General features: G+C 34.1%; 1 protein-coding gene across 1 annotated transcript in view; it reads left to right on the top strand.

Moving 5' to 3' along the window:
* Nucleotides 1-724: 724 nt before the first annotated feature.
* LOC128242668 (E3 ubiquitin-protein ligase znrf2-like) overlaps nt 725-21,329 on the top strand; it is a 44,445-nt gene continuing 23,840 nt past the window's right edge. Inside the window, exons 1-3 of the mRNA XM_052959913.1 lie at nt 725-1,233; nt 10,464-10,559; nt 17,251-17,356. Coding sequence (XP_052815873.1) covers nt 906-1,233; nt 10,464-10,559; nt 17,251-17,356 — 530 coding nt within the window. The 5' untranslated portion in view covers nt 725-905. The remainder of the gene's footprint in view (nt 1,234-10,463; nt 10,560-17,250; nt 17,357-21,329) is intronic.

The following is a 21,329-nucleotide window of genomic DNA, read 5'->3' as shown; positions in this document are numbered from 1 at the left end:
AACCTGTATATCAATGACCTGTAATAATATTAGCGGTTCTAAAATGTGGCGTTGCATGGGCATCTTCGTGAAAGTCCGAAGAGCACGTGAAAACCGCACTGAAGGAATGTCCATATAAAGTAAACGCTCCGCAACATGTATATGTTTACATTTAGTCAAACGCCTACATGTTTGCAAATCCCAGTTAAGAAATACATGTGAAAACAAATGCGTCGATACTTATTATATAAAATATAGTTTGGCAATCAAAAAAAAATATTTTAAAATTCATTAAACATGTACTTCAAGATTTAACAAGTTGGCCAAAAGCCACCGCTTTAAGGTAGAAGGGTCGTTAACTCTTTTTTGCACTAAAATACATCGAAATGGTCTTTAGATATTATACAATGAATATAAGATATAATTGGTATTTCAGGTAATTGTATACCAGATACTAGCTTAGCTGTTTCAGAAGGTATTTTAGACTGTTACAACATTCCTTATATTTAATAGAGTTGTGATTGATTAGTTTGGTTACATTCTGATGTTGGACTTATTATCCGCTTTTTTCTTTCTTAAGTTATTGTTTTGGATTTAAGAACATTTGTTTACTGCATAACCTATACGCTATATCTCTGTGTCGAGTGATTATTTTCCCGTTTTAATTTTGGACGATATGACTGTATAATATTTGTTTTGTTTATGAATTAGGTTTCTTTCTTTTGATCACATGGGACGATTACGTCACATTTGTGTTGGTTCCGTCGCAAAACAAGGAAGAAGAAAACATGGCGGATCTAAATTATTGTGACAAAAGCCTTTGTGTTTTCCCGAATATATATATTTTAATTCGATAGTGCTTGATAAGTGTGCGTAGTGTATTTATTCGTTGTTTCGGATAGCTGTCAGTGTGTAATTCTCTCACAATGGGTGCTAAACAGAGTTCTGGGGCTAACACCCCATCTCGTGTACGAACTTACTCGGGGTCACATAATGGGGCTGGTCCCCACGTGGCCATGGGCGGCTCACATAGTTCTGGTAGCAGGGCCCGTGCACGTAGCCTTGGGAGTTTCGCCACCCCACCAGCTGGACTGGGAATACCATCATTGGGTAATGGTAACGGCCCTGGTGCTGTCGGTGGAAGCCCTGATTCTGACTCTAGTCCTGATGAGCCAGGACCACTCGGGGTGGCACATGCACATGCATTGCGGAATATTACTCATTCACTTCCAGTTCATTTATTTGCTCTTCACGGTAGGTATTGAAGTTCGAATTATTCCAATTGTAGATTTAACGCATGTACAATCTACCTGTATGACAGTTATGCCACATTATTGCGCATTAAAGGAACTTAACACGTGAACATTCATTATGTTCCCATGAACGCCACAAGTCAACAATACCCACTAATGTAAATTATGTTCTTTGACTGTAAAACCGGAAAACACTGAATGGATAAATAAACACAAAAAAAGTTACACAGGGTTCAAATTATAGCGATCGCTCATTCAGAAAATGCGAATAGAATTTCATGCCCACTTGATATTTTCAGGGAGTCACTTTATTCAAAGTTCCAACCTTTATTAATTTATTTAAAAAGTTTGGTAAGTTAACAGAATCTCCCAAAAAAATTTCACCCCTGACCCGTGGTTTGCAATATGGGTCACCTTTTGTACAAAACTAGGTCAAATCTTGAGAAAAAAACCCTCGTAAATTCAAGTTTTATCCAAGTGTTATGAAACTTGGTCAGAATACTTGGTTGCATGTTGTTTTGAACAGTTATGAATATGGGCCACTTCAGGTCAAAAACTAGGTCATTAGGGCAAATCTTGGATGAAAAATAATATGCATTATAAATTTATTTTCTTTATAAAAAAAAAGTGTACAATGTTTTTTCTGTATTTTATCTTAAGTGATTATGAAAATGGGTGACCTCATGTCACAAACTAAGTCAGGTCCTGAAATCTTGCTAGAAAAAAAGGTCATAATTTCAATAGTTTTTATCCAATTTCTCCGAAAGATTGCATGTTTCCTTTCAAACAATAATGCATATGAGTCAAAATCTAGGTCACTAGGTCAAATTTTAGGGAAAAAAATCCCAGTCAGAAATTCAATAGTTTTTAAACATTTATTATGAAATTAGTTAGAATACTTATCTTCATGATTTCCTGGATTATTGTAATTATATCTTACCCTTGGACATAAAACTTGTCAACAACTAGATCCACTTGTTATTATTTAAACAGTTAAACACAAACTCCAATGCAGAATCTCATTTTTTTTTCTTAAGTGAAACCTTTTTAGCCTATCTTCATGGCTTTTGCTCATAATATTTGAATCCAAGGAATAAAAAAAATGCCTATAGATAGTTTAATAGATAGATAAATCATCTTGTTTATGGAAGAACTCAATAATTGCTTATATTTTTATATGCAGATATTGTGTTCTTGAACTAGGATGACTAAATGGTTGTCAAAAGCAATTTTAATATATGCCCACTATTATTAACCATACATTTTATTGTAAAAACTCTAATGTCAAAATGAAAAGCCAGCTATAATGCAGCGTACCATATTTGCCCCTTGTTTATGAAAATATTAAATATGTTGATAGTATAAACTCAATGTTTTTGTTGTGTTTAGTTCAATATTAAAATATTATAGTCTACATCACCATACCTTTTTCTAGGTTCATAATTTCGGTTCATAATTTTGAGCTTTCGAAAGCATATTTTTGTTTCAAATAAAATTGTTTAATGTTCATAATTTTGCCACTAAGTTTAATTTCATCTGAAGAATACATGTTCAGACATAAGCTGTTGGTTCGCTGGCCCTGCCGGTAAAAAGTAGGGAAGAAGGGTGAAATTTCAAAGTCCGTAGGTTAGACTGTCTGCTAGAAAAATTGTATGGAAAAAACAACACTTGTTGTAAATATCACGCTTTTATCAATATATATGCAGTATATGGAGATTTTCAGTCTTTGTCAACTGAATAATGTGACCATTCTTAAATGGTTTTAAAGCTATTGATGCCATGAGCACAATGTTGCCAACAGAAAATATTTGGATTTTTCTGCCAAATCACTCTTAATTTAATTATTTAGAACAATATGTGAATTGTATCCGGTTTTAAAGTGGTTATAGAAATCTTATTGTGATAGATGATTTCTGATTTGCAACTTCCTTCTTCTAAGTCTTCCCAGTAAACCGTCAATTTGTTTTGCTTGTTTGTAACTAAACAGGATAATTACAAATAGCAAAAACATACCAGTCAAATAATAAAAAAAACTTTGAACAATGCTGGATCATCTTATTATCACTACTTCAAACATTTGAATAAAATTAAATGAACATTTTGTGTATGGTATGTTTTAAGTGAGGGTTTTTAGTGGCGGATCCAGGAATTCATAACTTGGGGAGCACAACCGATAAACCCCCTCAAAAGTTTTATTTCATTAAAGTAATGAAATGAAGCTTATACAATCATTGATGCATTTCAACATTGAATATATATCAGTGTTTCAATTGTTAAGGTACCAAATTAAGGTTAAAAAATACTTTATTTGCCAGCAAACTGGGGGTGGGGGGCATGGGCTCTTGTGCCCCCAGGCTAGATCCACGTACAGGGTTTAACCCTGTCAGAAACAAGCAAGTGTTACAGCCCATTTGCAGATGACACTGGCATTTCTTTTGGCTGACTGGCTACCAAGTGATTTTAACAGCAACTGGCCTTTACGCTGCTGCATTTTGCGCTGATTTTCCTTGCTTATGCTCGTTATTCACCTTAAAGACAACATTCTCAGTTGTATCATTTAATTCCTGTTATGTTTACATTTACATAAATATATCATTCACCAGTGATGATATACATTTCACAGTTTATGAGCAAGTCCTTGTTTTTGTACTTTTAGTCAGTATTGACTATTGAGGTTATTATGAGGCCAAAGTCTGACATTGAAGGCTGTTTAGAAGTATAATTAACATGTTATGAATAGTGAAGGATTAAATTATTTGTATATTTGCATATGAAGACATTTTTGCATTGCTATCATTATAGTATCATATGCCTATACTGGCTTTTATTAATAGTGTGGTAAAAACAAATACAACTGATTTAAACTAAGTTTGTAATTTCCATCCAGTCAGAGAATTAAGCTAGGTACATGTGCGTCATCATTTTAAGACTTAGGCCTAAAAAAAAAATACATTTGGTTTGGGTTACCCGACCCTACCTAAGGAATAGGTGCCGACCCTACCGTTTATATAGTCAGTTTGAAAAAAAAAAAATGAAAAACTTGAAAAAAAAAAAAATCTTTCTTTTTTTTTGGTTTTTAAATATGGAGTTTAAAACCTTAAATGCTTATACAGGAGATAATTTTACACTATTCTTTAATGATGAAAATGACATTCTTATATAAAGCCTAAGAAAAAAAAAAAAAAAAAAAAAAAGCCTACCCTACCTTTTTTTTGAAAATAATGTACCGTATTTTCTCGACTATAAGACGGGGAAATTGGGTCCCGATTTTTACCCCCAAAGTAGGGGACCCGTCTTATAAGCGAGTCGATAAAATATTAAAAAAAGATTCAAGTCAAAATCAGTAAAATTTTACATATCGTCTGCTGATACAAGTATGGGGCAATTAAGTAAACAACAACATGAAATCTCTTCACCGCGCGTGCTCTGACGTCACACAGTGTACCGTTATATCTGCATTTTTTCTCATGGCGCGTGTCAGTATAATTAGTTTGACAGATATATCCAATCAATAAATTGGAATCTTAATATGATGTAGGTACCTAACTGTCAATTTGATTAAGCAAACAAATGACAATGCGAATATGAATCCATTATGTTCGTCGCCAATCAAGGGACAATACAGTATTGCCTAAAGCATTATTGCTAAACAAACACCTATTCATGCCTCGGCTTTTCGCAGTTATGTTATTGAAGCCATTTTAAGCCGAAGAACTTCATTGGTGTCTTCAATAAAAAAATAAACTAAAACAAACATATGTTGTTATTGATTAATTATTACAATTCCGATAAGTAACGACCTGTCCTGCAAACTTAAAAGCGTAACCATGTACTCATTTTTAACCTACCTCCAAATAGAGAGCTCACAGTTGACCGCCATTTTTTTTTAGTAAAACAAAAACAGTTACCGTGAAAGTCGATAATTGTCCATTGAGCTTGAACATTTTTACACGTTAGGAAGAATTTTAGATTTGCTTAAAAATTGACCCCGTCTTATAAGCGAGTCGAAACAAAAAGCACCAGATTTCATGGGCAAAGTTAGGGGGCCTTCTTATAAGCGAATCGCCTTAAAGTCGAGAAAATTCGGTAACCCTAACCAAACAATTTTTTTTTAGGCCTTATGTAAAATGTGCTGTACATATTAATTAAAACAAGTATTTGATTTCAATATTTGGGCTGGGAAGATTCCTTATATAAAGTAATGCGTTATAAAACTTAAAGAAAATAAACCAAATTTTTTAAAAGATGTAAGTTCCTTAATAGGTTATATATATATATATATATATATATATATATATATATATATATATATATATATATATATATATATATATATATATATATATATATATATATATATAAAGGTTTTATCACACAAAAGTCTGACCATTTTTCTTTTTGGAAGATAACTATGTTCCTCTGCAACTCCTTGGTTTTATGTTTTTAAATTCAATGTCATTTTAAATATTTTCTTGTAAATAACTGGCTTCTATTTCAGTTGTATTTTCCCAAATTCAAGGCCACATATTGCCATGATATAAAGTTTCCTAAATGTCCATGCTGTCCTCTATCTGGGCTTGTCCCAGTGGAATGGTAGTGCTTTGATCTCTGCCTGATAATTGTAATGGCCAGTCTTTGATGGAATTGAACTTGGCATTACCTTGTATTGGTTTTTGTCCTTGCCTATTTACACTGACAGGAGAACCAGGGATTTATTCCACCTTTAGGTTTTTATGAAAGATTGATGGAAGGTGATATTTTGCCTCTGTTTGGTGAAGCTGGTTTCTTGGTGCTATACTGTTCTTTGTGTAATTTGGCCTTGTCTTCATTAATATACACCAACTTGTCTGAATCTGAATATGTTTCTCGTATGACAATCGTCTAACATACCAGCATTTGCATACAAAGACATTTACACTGTCACTGTCTGTTTTGAGAAATATAAAGAAAAAAATAGACATAGCATTTTGTGAAATATCCTAAAGTTAAGTAGTATTTCCTTTGAAAACATATATATATATATATAATTATAATTATACATATATCTCCTAATTGTGCACATGTATTATCAGGGTTTTCCATGTGTCTAATCAATAATAAATGCAATCTATAATTAAACTGCCACACTGCCCCTATGCAATATTAGAGAGGTTCCAAAATGCTATTAGTATGTGTATGTGTGATGATCTTCCACGTTATGTGTACTTTGTAGTCAATATCCAGAACAAGTGTTTGATCTACTGGTTCATCATTATACATGTACATGTATGAGTAACTTCAACTGCTCATGCTAGGTAGAGGGCAATGACATCTTCAAAATCAAACCTAGGCTTTTCTGTGTCAGAGTTTGTCAACCTACCCATTCATATGAAATTATTGTTTTCACTTACAACTTTTAAAAGCATCTGCAGGGGTGGATACTAACTATTTTGCCCAGGGATCCCGAAGCTACACCTCCATTTTAAATCAATTATCCCTTCCTTAAAGGGGTACACCAGATTGGCACCAAAATTATTTTTTTCTGTAACGAAACTCAGGACAATTATTTAATAAAATGTTTTACTCTTTGATATCATAATTGTAAAAATAAAAAGTACCAAAATGTAAAAAAAAAATCGGAGTATTGACCCGGTTTGAACCGGGGTCGCCAAAATTGCAGTCCAGTGTTGTATCCACTGTGCTACAAAGGCTTACCCTTACCGGTTGGAATATTTTAGCTATATACCTAACTTGGTAATATAACGTGATAACATCGACTAGCCAATCAGGCATAAGGAATTAATTCTACTGGGTAGACATACCTAGTAATCTTTTTTAATGGAAAAATACCAAAAAACTGCGAAAAATAAATGTATTGTAAACTATGTGGTACTAAGAGTAAGTAAGTTTCAATGCTTGTACACAACCAAGTTTATGTCAGTTTTCGACAATTTTCTTTTTTTTCGCTATCTCATCATACGGTGTATAGCCCCTTTAAAACAGGGGTCCCTTCCAATTTTCACTGACATTTCATTGTAATGCCTGTGATAACATTTAAGATATACAAACTCAGTTTCTCTTTTTAATTTAATTTGCCAAAAAGTGACGTTTTGTGCACAATTGTTCTTAGTCTGAAAATAGTCTGCCAAACTATGCAACATAATGAGCATTAATAATGTCCACACTTAAGAATGTGCAGCAGTATACATCATTTTTAGTGTTCAGTCTTCAGACTGCTGCACCCAGTAACTAAAGAACCTATTTCCTCAAATTGCTTGCATATTTTACAGGCCATTTATTTTTTTACGGAATCAAACAAAAGCCATTTAAAGTCTTTTTTCTACGATTCATGGAAAGTTGACAATTTTGGGTTAGTTTTGACAAGTCTCTTTTGGAGTTCCGATACATTTGCATTGTATTTCCAATTGTTTCTTTTTTTATTATTTTCAAGGAAAGGGGAACAATATTCCCGAAATTCGTTATATTAGGCCTAAAAAAAAAAATTGTTTGGTTAGGGTTACATCCTTAAAAAAAATAGGTAGGGTAGGTAGGCTTTTTTTTTTTTTTTTTTTTTTTTTTTTATTAGGTTTTATATAAGAATATAATTTTCATCATTGGAGAATGGTGTTAAAGCTATCTTCTGTACAAGCATTTAAGGTTTAAACTTAATATTAAAAAATAATTAAAAAAAAACGAAATATTTTTTATTTTTTTATTTTTTATTTTTTAGTTTTTCATTTTTTGTTCAAACTGACTATAAAAACGGTAGGGTCGGCGCCTATTCCGTAGGTAGGGTCGGGTAACCCGAACCAAATGTATTTTTTTTTTAGGCCTTAGTTAAAATGCACATGCACAATTCTAAAATCCTAAGTTTAACAGTAAATTAAACTTTCAATCAGATATAATATATACACTGGTACAGTGAACTCACTTGATAAGGCATGTTTATCACACTGAAATTTTTTTTTTTTTCATGCACTGTCAGGTCATGTGAGTCATAGTGACAATAACTATAAATTTACTTATTCATCTTTATTTTATACCCCCACAAACGAAGTTTGAGGGGGTATATAGGAGTGAGCTTGTCGGTCGGTCGGTCTGTCTGTCGGTCGGTCTGTCGGTTTTCATGGTTTCCGGACGATAACTCATGAAAGGCTAGACAGATTTGAAAATTTTTTGGTACACAGGTGTAACATCAGAAGATACAGGTCAATTTTGATATTGGGGCTGGTGGGGCCAAGGTCAAGGTCACTGTTACTAAAAATAGAAAAACGGTTTCCGGACGATAACTCATGAAAGGCTAGACAGATTTGAACAATTTTTGGTACACAGGTGTAACATCAGAAGATACAGGTCAAGTTCGATATTGGGGCTGGTGGGGCCAAGATCAAGGTCATTGTTACTAAAAATAGAAAAACGGTTTCTGGACGATAACTCATGAAAGGCTAGACAGATTTGAACAATTTTTGGTACACAGGTGTAACATCAGAAGATACAGGTCAAGTTCGATATTGGGGCTGGTGGGGCCAAGGTCAAGGTCATTGTTACTAAAAATAGAAAAACGGTTTCCAGACGATAACTCATGAAAGGCTTGACAGATTTGAACAATTTTTGGTACACAGGTGTAACATCAGAAGATACAGGTCAAGTTCGATATTGGGGCTGGTGGGGCCAAGGTCAAGGTCACTGTTACTAAAAATGGAAAAACAGTTTCCGGACGATAACTCATGAAAGGCTAGACAGATTTGAACAATTTTTGGTACACAGGTGTAACATCAGAAGATACAGGTCAAGTTCGATATTGGGACTGGTGGGGCCAAGGTCAAGGTCACTGTTACTAAAAATAGAAAAACGGTTTCCGGACGATAACTCATGAAAGGTTAGACATTTTTTAACAATTTTTGGTACACAGGTGTAACATCAGAAGATACAGGTCAAGTTCGATATTGGGGCTGGTGGGGCCAAGATCAAGATCATTGTTACTAAAAATAGAAAAACGGTTTCCGGACGATAACTCGTGAAAGGCTAGACAGATTTGAACAATTTTTGGTACACAGGTGTAACATCAGAAGATACAGTTTGGTACACAGGTGTAACATCAGAAGATATAGGTCAAGTTCGATATTGAGGCTGGTGGGGTCAAGGTCACTGTTACTAAAAATAGAAAAATAGTTTCCAGATGATAACTCATGAAAAGCTTGACAGATTTTAATAATTTTTGGTACACAGGTGTAACATCAGAAGATACAGGTCAAGTTCGATATTGGGGCTGGTGGGGCCAAGATCAAGGTCATTGTGACTAAAAATAGAAAAACGATTTCCGGACGATAACTCATGAAAGGCTAGACAGATTTGAACAATTTTTGGTACACAGGTGTAACATCAGAAGATACAGTTTGGTACACAGGTGTAACATCAGAAGATATAGGTCAAGTTCGATATTGAGGCTGGTGGGGTCAAGGTCACTGTTACTAAAAATAGAAAATGGTTTCCAGACGATAACTCATGAAAAGCTTGACAGATTTTAACAATTTTTGGTACACAGGTGTTACATCAGAAGATATAGGTCAAGTTCGATATTGGGGCTGGTGGGGCCAAAGTTAAGGTCACTGTTACTAAAAATAGAAAAACGGTTTCCGGACGATAACTCATGAAAGGCTAGACAGATTTGAACAATTTTTGGTACACAGGTGTAACATCAGAAGATACAGGTCAAGTTCGATATTGGGGCTGGTGGGGCCAAGGTCAAGGTCACTGTTACTAAAAATGGAAAAACAGTTTCCGGACGATAACTCATGAAAGGCTAGTTTTTCTTGTCAGCAGTGTAACTTCTAAATTACTCAACAGATTTAAATAAAACAATACATGCATGATAAAAGAAGTTGCAGTGTGCAGTAACCATGGAGTTATGGCCTCTTTTTCAAAGGAATGGTTTGCCATTCCTGTGTCCATGCAGCATTTGGGGGTATTCGTCACTCCTGTGACAGCTCTAGTTTTATTGGCTGGAAACTTTACAGTCCAGACAGAATATCTGACTTTAAAGTTCAGGATTCCCTTCTTAAAAAAATGGGTCCTCGGGATCACGGGACCCCGTTATTGGCAAACGCAGATCTGCAGCTTCAATTGGTTCAGGTTGCTACATGTACAAGTACATGTTTTTTTTGCAACCTTTCTATTGTGTACTGTTATTTCTTGGGTATACTTGATCAAGTTTATGTTGTTTTACATTGATTTGTCCTTGTGTATTTTCAGGAATCAAATGTCCAGTTTGCTCCAAATTTGTTCCCCCGGAGGACATAGAATGTCACCTTGTAGTTTGCCTCACCAAACCTAGAATCACATATAATGGTAAGTTTATCTATTGCTAGTTTAGTTATCCTGTCCCAATCAAGGCTGGCAGGCGACAATCATTGGTTTCGACTTGATAACTTAAGCTAGCATTGATGGATACTAATTAATGAAAGTTGATTAGCAGGTAGCTTAAGTGAAACACAAGTTTTTTTAGAAATTAAGTTATGCCTTATAATGAACCTGGAAATCGAAAGCTCTTTTCTGGTGTAATTTATATGCTAACCACTGCTCCCTTGTTGTTTTTTTCATATCATTGCCAAAGTTCTGTCAATGCTTTCATTGGAATATTTCATATCATTGATGTGTAAGTTGATGTTCTCATCCGTTTATTTGAATGAAACATTGTGTCTGCTGATTCTCACTTAGTTGTATTTAATGCCCCTGCTGTGTTCTCCAGTGGTACCTTAGTCTTAATTCATGTCACTTTAGCATCAGTTGAAGCCCCTGTCGTTGTATTGCATGCGGCTGTCATGTCCATCCATACTCGTGTGGGCATTCATTTATAGCACCACCGCGTCCCTTGGTGTTTTCGCTGGCATATTACATGGCACTGCTGCGTCCATCAATACTCACATTGGAGCAGGGCTTTTTCACCAAACATTGGGAAGAGGCCTAGCCTTTTCATTTTGGGAAATTTTAGCGCGTGAAATCCTGCAAATTGGGAAATGTTATCTGGAAATTGGGAAAAAATGACATTTTCCGCAATTGTGAAGTAGCCGAAATTCGGCCCCTTGCAAAGAAGGTGAAAAAGCCCTGTGGAGTATTTCATAGCATTGTCGTGTCCATTAGTGTTCCTGTCTGGTATTTCATGTCACAACCATGTCTGTCAGGTCTCCCGTCATCAAATTTAATTCCACTGCCGTCACCGTTGATTCCCCTGTCGGCACTTTTCTAGCACAAGTGTGTCTGTCAATGTTCCTGTCAGCATTAATTATAGCTACGCAGCGATCATCTTTGTTACTGTCGGTATTTTGAAGGCCCTGACTGCTTTTTCAGATTATTGCTGTGCTAGTGAATGCTCCTGTTGTCATTTTCAGTGGATTTTGCCATTTTTGTGTTATTCTGTATCCATGTCCTTAAATTTTTGATTTCTGAATCTGAGTATTCAAAAGTAAATAATTGAAGGATCCTTGCGTCAAAAAGTTAATTCTGTTTTAATATCCTGACAAGGAAAATTAAAAGATTTAAAAATATATAATTGCAGGGAGTTGGAAGTATATTACTCTCTAGAAATAGGTTAAAACTTCCAAACCTAATTCCTAGAAGTACAAAAACTTCCAAAGTCAAAAGCTCAAATATCAAATATCAAAACCTGGTGTCAATATTACTTTTAGCTCACAATTTCAATCAGTCTTGAAGTAAAATGAATAATTATAACATAAGTCTGCGAACTTGGCAAGATAAAGCTTCAAATAATTTTGATTTTTAACATACTTTTTAAAAATACTGGAAAAAATAAATCGTATTCATGAAAACTTCAACTTCCAAATTTCACTTAATAACTTCCAATATATTGATGGTCAGGAAGTTCATACTGGCAGTCTTTAATTCTTAATGGAAGCCCTGAATTGTCAATGTCATGAGCTTTTTTGAGTTTTGACACATACACATAAATACTTTAGTGTTGGTGTTGTTTGGCGGAGCATCATTGCGTGCACAATCTTATATCTATGTATATCTATACTATTTATATATAATGTTTATAAGTTTTGCCATAACTCAGAAACCAATCAATCTATTCAGTATGTGATATTTTTTATGGCAAATTTGCCAAACATATATTTTTGTGAAGCCTGGCATTTAGAACATCCTGGGGGTGCTTTTTATTACTGTTTGTGTTAGTCTGGACTGAAACTTTTCAATTCAGTTGGCCAAGTTTCAAGGTTATACCAAAACCCCTCTTATCAAAATTTGTAAAATGTTTATGGTTTGGATATCTTGCTTAAAGCCGCAGTGCCACATAGGATTAAATAATTAGAGAAAATAATAAAAGTGAGTATATTACTATGATAGAGTCTCATTATAATGTCTGATAAATTCCTGAGGTCCACGAGATGCTTTGGGAAATAACATTGAAATTCCAAACTGGTCCACTGACTTACTATATATTAGGGATGCAAACGAATGGCAAAATTGATATTCGAATATTCGGTAATTCTTTCGATCGAATATTCGAATATTCGAAAACCAAAATGATCCTTTAAGAATTGTAGTAAACTAATATTCCCTAACGTAATAGCCAGGGCCATGTAACCCTTCTTTGTCGTATTCGGTACACCCGACGGACACTTATTGTTCCACAAATTAGCCTCTGAATTCAGAATATATCCCAAGAAAAAGCGATTTATTTTAAACAAAAAAACGAACTATATCAACTCCTCTGCGTTCACTTTTGTAAACAATGCAAAAATAAAATCGGGGAATTTCGTTTTTACCTGGTTAAATGACGATATGCGCCAACGTGGTACTTGCAGCCTCGTTCTGGGATTGATGTTTACGAAATATACTTATAGAAAACGACACCAACCATGGCCAAACGTCGATTTTGCCTTATGTATTGTACAACAATACAGGACATATATCCTTAAACGTTAAACCATACAGTTACTTTTCAACGCAAGAGCTTTGTATCGAAACATGGAAAACAGTTTAAAGCACATAACTAGCACATGTCCTTCGACTCATCAAGGCCATTTGCGCAATATCGCCAAGCTTGATTAGGAGTGAAGACAACACATTGGCATAAAGGCCGATCTTAAATGTTCCCAAAATAGTTGGAATGTGTTTGATGTCACTTGTCTAACAGCCAGTAAATGCAAAATTACGGGGACTGTTTATAGTTTCCGACGATATATCCGATAAGGCGCTTGTAAAGTGTCATCAAGTTCACACCTCTGGCATTACGGGTCCATCGTTGTAAAAACAAGACAGACCAAGATGACAGTTGTAGGCAAAAAGTTTATTAATTTATTAATTCAACAAAAACATCGAATATTCGAATATCGATTTTGACATTCGAATACCAAACGTTCGATCGAATATTCGAATATTCGAATATTCGTTTGCATCCCTACTATATATGCTTATGAGGCAGAAAAGTGGGCGGAGCATAGCATCAATGTTGTTTAGTGAAAAATCACAGATGTACTCCTTCATGTTTTTTTAAAATGCTCTTCTTTGTGGATAGCGAAATAAAATGGGGCAAATCATAAGAATTGTTAAAACTAAGATACTCAAAGCTGGAGCCCTTCAGCAAATGTTGATATTTGCTCTAATGCCTTCTGTGAAAACCACGGTTTTCATGCTTAAATGTTGTTTTGTGAATTGCTGATTGACATTATGTGATGTTAATGTATGGTCAAACTGTCAAAATATCAACTGCATGCATCAAAGTCCTCTCGGTCTTGTGGTTCAGGCAACGTTAAGTCTTCTGGGCTTTTTCTTTTTACCAGCGTGGGTTCCCAGCCCAGTAAAACAAAAACATTTTTTATCCTATAACTGTACTTTTTCTGCAGTTTCGATATCATAGAGTAAAATAATGACAAAATAAGTGTTCTCAGAATTATTTAAACCAAAAACTTCTTAGCTAAATAGTGCAAATCATTAGTATAAAGCAACATAGAATTTTAGGTACTCAGAAAGTCATGTGATATTTAAATTTCGTAATGACGTTGTGCGCGTTAAATTCAGAGTATACTTCCATTTTGCTGCATTTTGTAATGCCTTTTTTATCATTTTTTTGTTTGAAAAGGTCAAAAAGGTTACAAGAAGCCATTTGGATAGACATACAATAAAACAAGTTAGCATCACTAAAAAGTAATGGGACTTTAAAGGTAAAGATCAAATTGACTTCAAATGGAATTGTGGTTTTGTGCAGGGCATTTTCTCTTGGTAGTGAAAGTTACATTAATGCTTACAGTCTGCCCACCTCTGTCCTGTCAGTTAAAACCCACTCAGTCTGCTTTTGAAATGTTTAATGCATTCCAAACATAAAACTACATTCATCAGCAATTATGGGCTATTCTCGAAGAACACCCTAGACCAAGTATATCATTAGCACTTGCTTTAAACTGCAAAGTCTAATAAATAAAACATTAAGTTTTGTCTTTCTGTATTGCAGACATATTGTACTTTATTGTCAGTAATGATACTTAAGTTTCCCTGTTAATGTATTTGTCTGGATGCTTGGGGGCAATGGAATAATATATATGTTTTGTAGTGATCTTTTTGGGTACAATAATAAAATAACGTGCAGCCATAAATATTGACTGCTTATAAAATACTCAAATGGTATGTTACAATTTTTAGCTCGACTATTCATTGAATAAGAATACGAGGCTTGCTGAGTTACCGGCCACGCAGCGTGCTCGAGGGTCAGATTTTTCGATCCGGACTTATTATTTATGTTCAATTTTAATTAAAAGTCTTGCAAACATATGTATTTGATTGCGCTTTATAAAAATGGCATAATATTTTTTTCATAAACCATACAATAAATGAAACAAGAAGTGGCGCGTTGTTGTGCGTGACTCATCTTACATGGGGTATGTAAGATGGGTTTTTGCAGCACTGGTCACATGACCAGAAATACACGTCTGGTATGCAAGAAATAGCAGGGTTGGGCACCTGCCTGCTCTTTTAAAGCACCCGCTGACCTCTTACAGAACCCTGTTGCCTTTTGACTACAGTCTGCTGTGGCTTATTTTTTACATCTAGTCAATTTTCAGAAATAAGTATAAAAATAATAAATATATACATAATTTTGACACTAAAGTAATTGTAACAGCTAAGTTATATATATTCACTATATAACTATAACTATTAGTATTGAAAGTAGTTACAACACATACAAAATAAGAATTGAACATTGCAAGTGCCCCATTAAGGCTCATTCAATGCACATCAAAAGTGCCCTTTCTGACCTAACGCCATGCCCTTTTCAAATCCTGGCTGGAGCACTGTCTAGTACCCAGTCATGTTGTGAGAGAGTCTGAGACAAAGGGCACATGTGCAGCAAGACCCATGATTCCCAAGGGTTCTCATTAATTTGAACTGTCTCAAATACAGTTTATCGGCAATTGCTTGGGGATGCTGGGGCCTGAGCTAATACTGCCAGTGATCTGAGGTTACTAAAGACCCAAGTTTCCAGTTTAGTCTGTTATAAAATGTCTTTCAATGTATTTTAAATTTGAAGTCGTCATGTCGATTGTTTACTTCAGTACTGATTATGTATGGAGTCGTTGAAATGGTTCATACGTTCAAAGGCGGTCGTATACTAAATGTGAAAATGTAAAATAATAAACAGTGAATAAGTAGCATTATTTTTACAAAAAGCACATTTTCTGGACAAGCAACTTTGGCATATGACAGTGCATATTATGGCTTTAGTCAGATTTAAGTTTCATACATGCCATATCCCCCGGCGGGGGGAAAAATCCCCCGGAATTTCGATCCATCCCCCGGTCTCCCGGCGGGAGATAAAAATCCCCCTGAATTTATAAAAAAATAAAAAAATAAAAAAAAATTATTTTTTTTAGAAATTTTACATCAGGCAATAATGACAAAGTAAGTGAAACCACAGTATGTGAGTGAAACCGAATGTAAAGAAACAACTAACAACTCCACAAGGGTGAAATGCCAAAAGGAAACTTTTACAACAAGTGATCAATTCATTTGTAGTAATTATCAAAGGCAAAGAAATATTACTATTTTGGAAGAAAGAAATCAATAATATTTATTCTATTCTCTTATTGTCTGAAAGTCATTAAGCTGATAGAATTAAGCACAATTTTTTAAAAGACTTTGGAGGAAGGTAAATTTAATTTAATTTGTGAATACATTTTTTCGTACTTGCGTCTAAAAATACTTTAAATTTTCCCCAACTTAGACCTGCTAAAAAAATCCCCCTGAATACAACCCAAATCCCCCTGAATTTTCAGCCTTTTGAACAAATCCCCCTGAATGGTCTCCAGAAAATATGGCATGTATGAAGTTTCGCAGAATCAAGGATGGCTAATATTGGCACAGCTTGTCTGTCTTGCGGATCTGCTGAATCATAATAGGCTAGGGGTTTATTGATATGTTATTACTCATTTACTTTTCTCACAATTAAATTCTCATCACTTACTTCTCACAATTACAGCTTCTCAAACGCCCTTATCAAGTAATAGTGGTCATGCGTAAATGGTGATAATTGTTTTTTCTCGCCTTATCAAATTTCTTTCATCTGTTATTGCAATTTTTGCAAGGTGCAAAAATGTTAACACCTGGCCATTGGCTTTTTGTTTACTTTGGAACACACTCTGGAGTCGATCCATCATATGTTTTATATGAAAATAGAAGAAATAATCGTTGGGAATAAGCTTTAACCTGGCCTGATTATATGTTTTCGAATGACCTGTTTGAACAATTGCAGTTTTACTGTAGGAAAAGTAACCGACCTGCTACTACTTATTCTAATTAAAATTAACTTCTTTTTCCAAATTTGAACTGGCCCAATTGTCATTTGAACTTTTTTTTCTGGTTCTTATTGAGGACACTGATTCTCGCCATAACATTTATGTTGAGCCATGCCATTTCAATTTAATAACAACAATAGCAGGCAACTGTTGATGTTCTCTCCATGGTGCTTTTGTTTGTTTTTTGGACACATTTATTTATATGCTAAAGTGTTATTATTGTCTTTCAGATGATGTATTAACAGAAAGCAAGGGGGAATGTGTGATATGCTTTGATGAACTCGATCAGGGAGACACGATAGCACGTTTACCCTGCCTTTGTATTTATCATAAGGGGTGAGTTACGTTGTTTATTTACATAGGATTCTGATCAGCATTTTTTTACTATGTTTAGACAAGTATATTATTACGGGACGTTTTTGGACCGAAATTTGGCCCAATTTTCCCTCCTAGATTTAAGAATGCAATTATTTCTTTCATAAATCGCCAACAATTCCCCTTTTCAAAAACTTTCGAAGAAAAAAAACTCCCCCTTGAAGAGCACAGGCACCTGTCCAATTAGTCTGGGCTATCTTTCCGATAATGTAAATATCGGGGTATTTTCTATGATATTTTTTGTCAGAAATCAATTGTTCATGAACAATACTTAAATTTTTATTTATACAAAATATCTGCTCATGTTTTGAAATGGATAGAAGAAGTAATATTTCTTTACTTTTGAGGCACTTAGAAGACAAATGGTTCAGTAATTGTAGATTTGTGTTTCATAAGTTACCTTTATGAATGAAAAATACTGAGCTTATACCTTACCAGGGTCTGATTCCTCAGAACAATGTTAGTGATTTTATTTCAAAACAGTTTTACTGCCTGTGCCTTTCCAATTTGGAAAATATAAGCCCCATAAGTCTAAAATTTGGGAAAACTTCAACTGTCATTTTACTTATAAAAGGTTTAATTGTCTGCTTTTACTGATGTTTTTATTTATTAATTTTATGTGTAAATACAGAAAACACAAACTATTTCTAAAACATGCAAGGCAACAATTGACAAGTTTGTCGTTTTTATCTCTTTAAAAATATCACTTATAATTCATATGAATACAGAGAAATGCATTATTTATTCAAAAAATAACTCACAACAACATGTTTAAAATGGTTGTTAATTGTGTGTCCATGTATTTGAAGATAAAATTTGCACTCAAAATCTAATTAAGTCATTATTTAGAACTAAATGTTTGCGTACAAAAGGTTGAGATACTTAAACCACACAAAATAATTATTTTCTTTCGAAGCTTTGCAAGTGCTGTTGTTTACTGAATGCTATAATCCATTGACTATGGCGCTAATTGTCAATTTATACGTGTATTTAATATTTTTTGAATAAATACTGTTAACAAATATCAGCTATTTTGCGGTTACCTAGACCGGATTTTTACCGGACACAGCGACAGATATTCTCTTGCTCACGAAGAGTCTAGAAAGAAAGTACCTTCAATAGAAATATGAAATGAACTTCGCAGGTTTAAATTCTTGGTAAAAGAAATTCAGGTAGTAGGAGAAAATTGAATTATTTTGAAGGGAAAACTGGCAATTTTTGGGTAAAATGGAGGCTTTTGGACCAGGGGAAAGAGCCGATATTCGGCCCTTAATTTAGCCAAAAAATCACTGAAAGTTAACTTTGTTAATGTCATCTCTGAAGTTTAATCAATACAGTAATAATCTGCAGTCTTCCTAAAAAGATTTGAGCCATTCGTGTTTCAATTTAAGTGTATTAGCACACCATCAAGGAGTCCACATGTTAAGTTGAACGTTGTTGCAAATTACGTAGTTAACTTGAATAAATATCTGAACAATCCACATGTGTCATTTTGATGATCAATGAAATATTAGCAACAGTGTGTTTTGATATATTAAAATGAAAGGTTGTTCATGGTTGTGGAACATTACATTTACAAACACAGACAAATATGAAGCATCATAAGACATGAATAAAGCTATTTTTAACAAACAAATGAATATATAGGCTCTTTCAGTAAATTGCAGTATGATGTTGTACAGCCATTCAAGTACAATTAGTTTTATGTTAGACTTTAGTCTTAAAGATGCACTCTTACTCCCAAATAAGATTTACCACAATTAATAGAATAATTCACCTTGCAATAACTCAATAACTGCATATAAAAATACAAGCAAATATTGAGTTCTTGCACCAAAGTAACAACTTGTTTTAATATAGAATTATATACATTATATAGTATAATAATTTGTGTTTATTTTATATTCCCTTTTTCTGGCAAGATTCCCCTTTGTTTAGGGGGCCCAGGCGTAATTCCACTCAGCTGAACTGTGTTATAATGGATAAATGCTTTATTTACATCCTACAGCTTAGTTGAGAGTTTGCCATTGCAATAAATGTAAACTTTTGCTATAAGATTAAGTTATCATAACTGAATGAGTATTAAGTGAGCCCATGCAGGGTGTGATATGATAGCTGATTATTCCGGATGCCAAGATTTTCCAGGTTGTTATCCTGATTTATAGTTTGTTATTATAAATATAAGTATAACAAGATCTTTAGTTCCTTTAAATTGATGGGGACTAGTGGGGTTTGGGGCCCATGTTTTCTATGGGACAAAATTCTGCAAAAGCCGGTTTATCTGTATAGCAAAATTCTTTTGAATCATGCAGAATTCCTAATGTTGACACATTGCCACTAGATTCATGGATTTTAGCTGTAATTTCCCACAATTTTACAGCACATCCTCATCCCAATATGCCCAGAAAGGCCCGATAAGTGGCATTAAGAAAATGCAATAATTATTCAGAATCTTGATTTTACCACTGACCGCCCATTTAATGATTCATCAGTGAGTTAGTAGTATGTATTCTGTCTGTCCTTTTGAAATAATTTCTACATTTTCTGTCTATGTTTCCTGGAAAACACCAGTCTAGGGTAAACTGTTAGACTGTCCCAAATGCCTGACTTTGTATTCAATGTCTACTGCAGTAATGCAGCAAACCTTCACTATTTATTTGGTCCCCAGTCTGTAATGGTGATAATTTAGTGCATAACACATTGTTAGCTTATTTGGGGAATTATATGCTGGCATTTCTTACTGGTACATTTGTACTTGATGACATTACTGATACATTTGTACTTTATAATTTACATTAAGGTATCTGATGAACAAACAAGCTTGTCATTTCATTGAACCATTGGCAGTAATGTTAATTCTTGATGCCTGGTGACTCTTAATAAACTATGTACTATTCAAAAAGGTGTTGGGCCTAGAAAAACAACTTCTGTTTTGAGTAACCTGGGCCTTCCAACAAAATAAGCTCTGACCCGACCATTTTTATGGTCTTTTGGTTAAATTCAAAAGTTACGGTCGCCGGTTTTGTAATCCAAAAAATATAAAGGCCTGGCCTTAAAGGAAAAAAATGTGCTTGTTTAAACATGTAGTTGACAAAGTTTTATACTGGTAAATACTGGTATAACCATTACCCAATGATGACAATAATGTTATTACATAAAGCCTAATAAAAACATCAGACACAAAGGCCTATCTACCCTACCTGTTTTGGGACATATGTTACCCAAATCACATATTATTTTGCTTGGTGATTTTATACTAATATGCAGGGCTTCTATTAAAGTTAGAAATCTCATTCGGTCCTGGCCTGTTTTTGTTTGTTTTTTTGCTTTATATAAGAACTTTATTGTCATATTTGGAGAATGGTGTTCAAAGTATTATCTTCTGTGTAAAGCTTAAAAGGTTTTAAACTATATATTGAAACACACTTAATTTTATTTTTTTCTACCAACTGACTATAAAAACTGTAGGATCAGCGCCTATTTTGTAGGTGGGAATGGGTAATTTTTTTAAGGTCTGACTGAAAAATAGTTATTGTTAAAGTTATTGTAGTTTTTTTATATTTCAACTGATATAAGATGTGAAACGGCCATTTTGCATCCTTTTAAGGCCAAAAAAGCTTGTTTGTAATAATGTTGTGGTACAGTTTTTACAATATATATTTCTAGTTATAAAACCTTTTTAAAGGATACCAAAATATTAAGGGGTCAGCAGGCATCCCGAAAGCCACAGATTGTGCATTGTATACCTTATATACAGGTTTTATACAGTTTGCAATTAAATGTTCATTTGAAATGTATGTTCTACTATAAAACATATATATTAAAAATAATTTTATCCATGACAATTTAAGGTGACAGGTTTGAAGAAAATTTGATAATTTTCAGACAGTTTTGTACTTCTTGCATAAAGCACAGCAGTTTCAGAAACTATTAC

The sequence above is a fragment of the Mya arenaria genome, chromosome 8 (genome assembly GCF_026914265.1).
Source record: "Mya arenaria isolate MELC-2E11 chromosome 8, ASM2691426v1".
Classification (NCBI taxonomy): Eukaryota; Metazoa; Mollusca; class Bivalvia; order Myida; family Myidae; genus Mya; species Mya arenaria.
Note: the sequence above shows the minus strand (reverse complement) of the source record. Positions and strands in the feature narration are given on the sequence as shown.